Source organism: Sus scrofa, chromosome 15 (assembly GCF_054392235.1).
Source record: "Sus scrofa isolate SSC_HxYL_T2T_F1_AM1 chromosome 15, Sscrofa_HxYL_maternal_Yorkshire_Landrace_v2.0, whole genome shotgun sequence".
NCBI lineage: Eukaryota > Metazoa > Chordata > Mammalia > Artiodactyla > Suidae > Sus > Sus scrofa.
Genome location: NC_139397.1, coordinates 69,934,353 through 69,944,000, shown reverse-complemented (window position 1 = coordinate 69,944,000; position 9,648 = coordinate 69,934,353). Strand labels below are relative to the sequence as shown.

The 9,648-nt window shown below is 41.1% G+C and overlaps 1 protein-coding gene across 1 annotated transcript in view; it reads left to right on the top strand.

Annotated features, from left to right (window-relative positions):
* The first annotated feature begins 7,233 nt into the window (after positions 1–7,233).
* Positions 7,234–9,648, top strand: part of TNKS (tankyrase) — a 165,290-nt gene continuing 162,875 nt past the window's right edge. Inside the window, exon 1 of the mRNA XM_003133396.6 lies at positions 7,234–7,932. Coding sequence (XP_003133444.2) covers positions 7,260–7,932 — 673 coding nt within the window. The 5' untranslated portion in view covers positions 7,234–7,259. The remainder of the gene's footprint in view (positions 7,933–9,648) is intronic.

Below are 9,648 nucleotides of genomic sequence, written 5' to 3'. Positions count from 1 at the left end.
AATCCTTGGCCTTGTTCAGTGGGTTAAGGATCTGGCATTGCTGTGAGTTGTGGTGTAGGTTAGAGACGCAGCTCGGATCTGGCGTTGCTGTTGCTGTGGTGTAGGCTGGCAGTTGCAGGTCCAATACGACGCCTAGCCTGGGAACTTCCATATGCAGCAGGTGCGGCCCTAAAAAGAAAACAAAAACAAATAGCAAACAAATTGTGGCTCCATACTTAACAGTCATGTGACCTTGGGCAAGCCATCTAAATTTTCAGTTTCTTACTTTTATCATCTGTGCAATGCATCTGAAAATAGTACCTACCTCACAGACTATTGGGAAAATTAAATCAATTGATGAAGATAGGTACTTAAAATATAAAGTACTATAGATCATGTATATATATGCAGGGAATACTGTATAGTCACAGTGATACTGCTGCTATTTGAAGCTAAGATCTTGTTATTTGATACATGGATCATCCCCTTTTGAATGTTCACCCAGAGCTGGGCTACCTGCTGTACAACATGCTACTTACAACATCATACTGACGTTATCCTGTTAATGAATCTATCTCCATCACTAGACCATAAACATTCAACATTTAGGGCTAGGTCTAATTCATTTTCATAATCATTGCCTGATACGGCACCTGGCATCTAGAAAAACACTCCAGTGCCTATAGGGGCCAGATCTTTAACTGAGTAAAGCCATCTAGATGTAAATCAACAAGAGGAATGGCAGAGAATAGTTACCCTCTGGCAATACCAAGTGGCAGCCACTATGCAACTACAGACTATTGTCATGTGCAGAAACAGCCTGGAAGCTTCATATCAGCTGATTTTCCAAAGCCCTCTATTCATCTTCTATTGCTGCTATAACAAATTATTATATATCTAGTAGCTTAAAACAACACAGCTTTATTATAGCTCTGCAGGCCACCAATCCAGCAAGGGTCTCACTAGGCTCAAAACAAGGTGTTGGCAGGGCTGCATTTTTTTTCTGGAAGCTCTAAGGGAAAACTTATTTCCTTACTTTGCCTTCTAGATGCTCCCCACATTCCTCAGCTTGGGGCTCCCTTCCTTCATTTTCAAAGCTAGCAATGGCTGGTTAAGTCCTTCTCACATTGCATCACTTGCAACCTCTTTTTCTGCTTCCCTTTCGCTCTTTTAGGAACTGTTATGATTAGGCCACCAACATAATCTAGGAAAATCTCCCTTTTTTTTTTTTGAATTGAAGTATAGTGGATTTAAGTTACAGATGTACAGCAAAATGACTCAGTTATATAATATATATACGCATATTCTTTCACAGATTCTTTTCCATTATAGGTTATTACAAGATATTGAATATAGTTCCCTATACTATCCAATAGGTCCTTGTTGTGTATCTATTTTATATATAGTAGTATATCTGTTAACCCCAAATTCCTAACTTATCCCTTCCTCCCAAGTTCCCCTTTGGTAACCAAAGGTTTCTTATTTATAAGTTCATTTGCATCATTTTTAAAGACTCCTCATATAAGTGATATCATGTATTTGTATTTCTCTGTCTTAGTATGATAATCTCTAGATCTAGCCATGCTGCTGCAAATGGCATGATTTCATTCATTTTTTATGACTCAGTAATATTCCATTGTGTATGAACACCACATCTTGATTCATTCATCTCTCATGGACACCTAGGTTGCTTCCATGTCTTGGCTACTGTGAATAGCGGTACCATGAACATTCAGGTGCATGTATCTTTTCAAATTGGAGTCTTCGCCTTTTTTGGATATATACCCAGGAGTGGCACTGTAACTCTATTTTCAGTTTTTTAAGGAACCTCTGTACTATTTTCTATAGTGGCTGCAACAACTTACATTCCCACCACAGTGTACGAGGCTTCCCTTTTCTCCACACCCTCTCCAGCATTTATTACTTGTAGACTTTTTGATAATGGCCATTTTGACCTGTGTGAGGGGATAACTTACTGTAGTTTTGATTTCCATTTCTCTAATAATTAGCTATGCTGAGCATTTTTTCAGGTACCTTTTGGCCATCTGTATGTCTTCTTTGGATAAATGTCTATTTAGGTCTTCTGCCCAGTTTTGATTTTTTTTTTTAAATACTAAGCTGTATAAACTGTTTATATATTTTAGAAATTAATTTCATATTGGTTGCATTGGTTGCAACTATTTTCTCCCATTCTGTCTTCTTTTCAGAAACTCTCCCTATTTTAAGGTCACCTGATTAGCAACCTTAACTCTATCTGCAACCTTGAACCCACCTTGCCATGTGAGGTAACATATTCACAGAGCTCAAGGATTAGGACATGGATAACTTTGGGGTGCCATTATTCAGCCTACCACGGCCCCAAATAAAGATACAGAAATGAACGTTGGATTGTTCTATTATGTTTTCTCTGATATAGGGCCTTTAATTTGTTCGATTTCCTTTTTTCTCTCATGCTATAGGCACTTCTTAGATATTTGGTGACTTACGGTGGTAAGTTCATCTTCTGTGGGAGACTTCTGTAAACATCCGATCCCAATGAGCTCAGGAACTATGACTGTGTTGGCTTCCCTTGAGGCAGCTGTGGTGGTCTCCCACACAACGGCCACTGTGTTTTCTCAGTACTATGGAGCAGGATCTTTTGAGGGAGAAACCTGCAAACCTCCAGGCTGAGGAGCCTTCCTTTGTAGAGTCTCCACCTCCCTCACACCATGATTACAGCCAGAAGGGAATATCCTCATTTCCCCTTTCAGTTTCCAAGCTTATTAGATCTTGTTAAGACACTGTAAAGCAAAAGAAGTAGGTATGATATAGATATCAACATTACTAGGTGAAAAGGAACTTGCTTATTATTGGGCAGGCAAAACCAGTCAGGTCTCCCAGGTAAACTTTAGTGTCTCATACCAGAGGCCTTCTCCAGTTTCTGATAATAACAGTTGACATTTACATAGCACTTAGCATGTGCCAGAAGCAGTTCCAAGCACTTGGCATATATTAAGTCATATATTTCTCACAACTCTTATTTAATATCCCCACTTTACAGATAGGTTTTCAGAAGTTGCATTACTTCTGAACTATTCAGTGTTTTATTCTGACCAACATCAGCAAAACAAAGACAAGACACAAAGGAGTGGGCAACAACAAAAGAAGTTGTACACAGGCACCATTTAACTCAAGCAGCTCTTACTCATTTATTTCCTTCAACAAGCCAGACAGCAATGCAAGCAAGCAAGAGGAGTCAGCAAGTAGAGAAGTGGGTAGAACCCCTGTTCCAGGATGTGCTTCTCCTTCCCTTGGTTGCTGCTTACTCCCAGCCAGTAGGTCTGGTGTCTCTGCCCCCAGAGGTCTTTGCTCCAGTCTTCCCTGGGGGTTGGTAATGGCTCATGGTCAGCCTGTGGGAGTCTGCAGGCCATCAGACCATCAGAGGGATCAAAGTTCATTAAGGCTTGGTGAGCTGGCCCAGTGTTTTGACTGGGGAAGCTGAGCCCTCCAGGTGTGCCTCACAGTCCATTGGTTTGCAGCAGCCTCAGCCCTATTCTGATTGGCTACACCCAAAGTTTCCTGAGCTATTATATCATTACATACGCATTGGTGGCTAGTTATAGCATTCCTCGTCAATACGTTCCAGCGCTTTTAGGAACTTTTCTAAACTTTATGACCTTGGAGGATGGCAGGTGTTTATCTCTTTCGAGTGAGGAAGCCATATGCTAATCCTTAACACGGTATATATGTACGATTTTAATTATTTTAGGAAAAATGCTTACAAGGGAAAGAATGTATTGAGTAGGAAACCTCGCTTAAACATTTTTTAACCACAAAGCAAATAAGTTTTATTTACCCCTGTTAAAATGAAGGATGGGCCATTCTTCAATTACGCATAGCTAGTTAGTAACAAAACTAGGATTCATACCCAAGCAGTCTAAATGCGGAGTCCACAATCTTAACTACTGTATTATACTGTCTCTCTGCCTACAACAAACATTTCTTCGTTCAAGAGACTACTCTGTAGTGTATAGGCCATATCAGGAGAAAATCCAAGTTATCAGATGGCAGACTATAGATGTCTTGTGAACAACATGAAGAGGACTGTGCTATGCAAAAGATATAAAGCAGCTGAAAATTTAAACGGGGGGTTGCCAGTAAACTAATATATAGGGGATTTTAAATTACTGTAACTTTCCTGCCTTGCAATAGTTGCTTTGCTTTTCTAATAAAATTTCCTCTGATACAATGAGGTTAGCATGATTGCAGCTGGTGAAATTGTTGCCCCCTGCCCCCATAGCTTTACAAGAAAAGATTCTTCTGAGTTTCTGGATGAAACTTCAGTTAAACACTCTTTCGGCTGAGTGGTAATACCATCATAGAGAAATCTGGGCCTTTTGCACCATCGGCATTTCTGACATAAGGATATTATCTTCTTCTAAGCCCCAGCTGAGGAAATAGCACTGCCTCCACCAAATTATAGCTTTAGCTTGTGCTGTGGTTGCAGAAGAGGCATGGCATAGAGCACTGAAGAATAAGTGGACTTGTAAATTGGAGACACTACCAGTGAACCTGAATTTGGAGCAGATCATTGGGAAGCATGTGGATGGAATAACCACATCGAGTCTAGATGAAATATGGAGACTGTGTAACTTACAAAGTGTGTCCCATGGGGAGAAAAACAAACATCACAACATAGCCCAGAAGATGAGCACCCTTTGAGTTGGTCACTCCATTTTCAGTGTCAGCAATATGGCTTAAGAGAGTATTATGGGCTCATGTTTTTATATCACTTGGACATGATTTCTCTGAAAACATTTTTGAAAATAGTAAGATGCTACACAAATATGATGGTCAACAATATAATTCTTGGAGAAAGGGCCTGTAAGGAATCTCGAATTTTCTGATGAGGAAATAATTAAACCTGATTTTTCTTTGCTTAAGATTCCAGTTACATACAAAAGAGTGAATATTTATCTTTGTCACTGTCTTTTTTATAAAGGAAGTTGTGAGGCGAGAGCTATCAACAATGGCTATCAACACTTTATGCATAGTACATAAGATCATGAAACTAACAATCAAGATGTGCTTACAAAACACCTAGGTCTTTTATTCCTCATGGCAATGGTACAATAAAATCAGAATTTTAGAATGACAGATCTAAAACACAGCTACCAAGATTAGCCAACTAGGAATTATCAGAGATGTGATTCAAGCCCAGGTTTGTTTTATTATACGCTTTGCTCTTTTCATGAGGGTACAGTGCATCCCTCACGGAATTGTGTTTAGCTATAAAAGATTAGGTAATGATATCTGGTCTTTCATGTTTAGAGCTCAACATTAGTCCATATAAACGCAAACATTATAAATACTTAATGTTAAGTACTTTTACTAATTTTCAGTGGTGGAGGGAGAAGCAATTTCCAATTTATTGAATGCATTTTCAGACATAGTTTACCAGTAGAATAGTTTTAGGCAATTCAGCTTTTTTTATCTCTATCCCTCCAAAACTTTTGAATTTATTTGGTACTGATAAAAAGATGTAATAGATCCATTTTGAATTAGGACGAACATTACTGCTTCTTGTGATCTATGAGTAACTGGCCATCAGGATGCTAGGTGAGATAATTCTTTATGCCTCCCACTCAGGGAGAAGGTCATAGATGGGGGGCACAAGGTGAGTGAGTTGTGGACATGTAATGCATCATGTTGATTCACCCATACTCCTCAGTGCTACCTCGTGTTGTGCATTAATGTTCAAAACCAGGAAAATGTATGTTGTGGACAGATTTTAGTCACACTGATAGAGTTTTCCTATCCAGCCACACATTTGTCAATATGTGAACAATGGCCCAAATTTATAAAACAAATGGATAATTTTAATTAAATGACAATAAATGTCCACCAATAATATTATGTTCCTGATTTTGTTGTATTTAGATGGTAGTGTTAAATAAATTTACCTATTAATTTAGATGGGAATATTAGCATCACACTAATTACATTTAATAATGAATATGTCAAACGACAATTTATCACATAGTTTAGTATTCTCCCAATCAAAATTTCTACTTGACTCATTTAAAATGAGCTTTCCTTAAGACACAATCTCCATCTGTGTCTACTCTCTTGGAATAATGCTGTTTGTCTAAACTTCCATAATGCCTACTTTCCTATTAAACAGAAGGCAGGAAATGGAGACCTTACGAGATTATGCCATTCATTGATCCATCTCTTCTGATGGTAGACAAAAAAATAAGTATAGGCAGAGGAAAAAAAGAAAAAGTAGTTGTTGAAGGATGGCTTCTGAAGGTGAGTGATGGATGGAGAAGTCAGGTTTTTTCTTAGTTTGGAAGGGAGAGAGAAGAGGGATGACAGGAATAGAGAAGGTCAGCCAAAATGAATTAAAAAAAAAAAAACATATTTGTAATTATCTGAGTCAAGCTTAAGGTGAGAAACAAAACTACAGAGAGAACTGAAAAACCCGTAATTGTAATAGTTAACATTTATTGAACTATCAATTCCCCTTTGCAGCGGGGAACCTGAGACACAGAGGGGTTAATTTAAATAGCTTGCCCAAATTTACACAGCTCCTTCTGGTAGTCTGAATTCCAATCCTGGCAATGTGAACCACCATTTGCAAATGGGGCGTTAAGGAAGTACATAAAGTACGAAATCTTATGGAGAGGGGGTATAGAGACCAAGGGAATAACTGGAGGGTGGGGGTGGGGGTGGGGAGAGACTGCATTTAAAAAAAATTTACCAGTGGGCTAATTATAGTTGTGCTTTATTAAGGGACAGAGCACTTTATATATGTTAGCTCACTTAATCCTGCTAACAATTCTAGATACGAGTCCCTTTTTCAGACGAGGACACTTGATAGATGAGAAACGACACATACGCACCTTGCAAAGTTCCACCTCAGTACCAGGCTCTTGAGCAAGACAAAGAAGACCAAAGGAGACTTGGCAACAGGAGGGAACGGAGCAAAATAAGTAGGCTGAACGTGAGAAATGCAGGAAAAATTTCCCATTTTTAGGCCCAGGCCGGTTCCAACTTTCAAACTTTTCCAGCCGGCCCGCCAAGGAGTCACAAGGCCCCCCCTGCCCCCCGGCAGTCACAAGCCACGCCCCTCCCGCGGCGGCGCTCGGAGCTCCCAAATACTTCCCTCCCGCTACTTGACCCCGCCCACTCTGCCTAGCATCATTTCCTGTGCGCTGGGTGCTAATTGGTCCAGAAGTCGGAAGTGAGGGCGGGCGGTGGGGCCGTTGCCGCAGTGACAGAGCTGGGGGAGTCTGAAGATGGCGGCGTCGCGTCGCTCTCAGCATCATCACCACCATCATCAACAACAGCTCCAGCCCGCCCCAGGGGCTTCGGCGCCGCCGCCGCCACCTCCCCCCCCACTCAGCCCAGGCCTGGCCCCGGGGACTACCCCAGCCTCCCCTACGGTGGGTGGCCTGGCACCCTTCGCCTCCCCGCGGCACGGCCTAGCGCTGCCGGAGGGGGATGGCAGTCGGGATCCGCCCGACAGGCCCCGATCCCCGGACCCGGTTGACAGTAGCAGCTGTTGCAGTACCACCAGCACAATCTGTACTGTCGCCGCCGCTCCAGTGGTCCCGGCGGTTTCCGCCTCATCTGCCGTCGGTGTCGCTCCCAATCCAGCCGGCGGTGGCAGTAACAATTCACCGTCGTCCTCTTCTTCCCCGACTTCTTCCTCTTCTTCCTCTCCATCCTCCCCCGGATCGAGTTTGGCGGAGAGCCCCGAGGCGGCCGGAGTTAGCACCACAGCAACATTGGGGCCTGGGACAGCCGGACCTGGGCCAGGGGTCTCAGCAGTGAGCGGGGCCCTCCGGGAACTGTTGGAGGCCTGTCGCAATGGGGACGTGTCCCGGGTAAAGAGGCTGGTGGACGCAGCAAACGTGAATGCTAAGGACATGGCCGGCCGGAAATCTTCTCCCCTGCACTTCGCTGCAGGTCAGAGACTTTTAAATTGCTTATTAAGGGCTTTGATGTTGGGACCGGGGAGTGGGTGGTAGGGGTGGTCCGGGTAGGGAAAGGAAACAAGTTATGATGGAACAGTGGAGGCGTGGTTATGGGTCATCAGCACCTCTTGGGAAGACTAGAGGTTCCTTTCTTTAGGTAGTGCCTGGGTGACGGGGGCGTGGTAGGGGTGTGTGTGAATCCATTCTTTTTAGTGTTTGCACAGTAATCCTTGTACCCATCCCCAAACTCCTTTAGTGGTAGTCTCAGGATATGGGTATACTTAAACTTTTTTTGTTCCAATTGTGTAGGAATAAAGTTAGATTTGAACAGTCTTAGAGTGGTTTTGTCATTTGTTTGCTAATTTATTTCGTTTTTACCAGAGTATGTCCCATGAGGACAGTTAGACCAAAAGAAGTTCAGTGTAACTCAGCAAGTATTTACCTCTTAGCCCCTGGGATACATAAATGAAGTTAGTGAAACTTTCCCTCCTTTTCAAGGAGTTTACAGTCTAATTGGGTAGCTCAAGACATGCCTATATGAAACAACCGAAAAAATATTTGGAAGCATTATATGATGGCAGAAGAAATATAGGCTTTGAATTTCTGGACACTGCTATTTGTAGTTGCCTAACGCAGTTTACCTTATCTCTGTTGCCTCTGTTTTCTCGTGGGCAAAAATGATATACTAAGGTTGTGTGGGGATTTAGTGAGAAGCATCTGGCAGGTAACTTCTCCCCCCAGAATGCTAATTCCTAAACCCTGGACCACTATACACTTTTGTGGGGGGTTTTGTTTTGTTTTGTTTTTTGAGCAAGTAGTTGACTAATTTTAAAACGCTTAATGTATCTTTATTAAATACAAAGAAATATGAAGCAAAAAGGATCTTAATCTCACTGCCTAGATACCTACTATTGATATTTTTTAAAGTAAAGGTAATAATATTGTGTACATTAGAAATATGTGTTGAACGTACATTATAAAATTCATATAATACAGAAATAGATAAAATGAAAAAGCAACACACACACACACACATCAAAGATAGTACACCGAAGCTTTTATTAAGTTTCTTGCTGTATTTCTAATATGTATCACTCTTTCGGTTTGTTCTGTTGATGGTAGGCATATGTTAAGAACTTACTAAATGTATTATTTATTTTTACCACAACTTGGAAAATATTTTTATTCCCATTTTACAGATGACAAAAATGAAGCACATACTGCTTAAATAAGCCTATGTTCACACAGAAATAGTGGGACCTGGATTTAAACTCAGACAGTTTGATGTTAGAGTTTGTGAAGGCTTGAACAGTATAATCTATATCTCCTTTAATGTCACTTTGCTTTTTTGAGCATAATTGTGATGAGTTTCTACTTTGGCAGTGTTTGGAGGGAAGAGATAATTGAGGTCATATGCTCTAAGGGTAGTGTTCACACCTTTTTTGTTGTTGTTGTTCTTTTGCAGCCCATACCTATTCCTAACAATGTATTTTACATTGTCACACACACAAACTGAATCAAAAGTTTCAGGAAACAATTCTTTCCCTTGCTACATGTGTTCTACTCTGATATTTTATATCCTATTCCATTTCCTTTCTTACAAACGCTGCTGTTTGTGATCCCATTAATGAGTCATGATCAGCAATATGAGAAACACTTACAGGAAATCATTATTAGATTGCTAGATCCATTCTTGAAATATAGACAC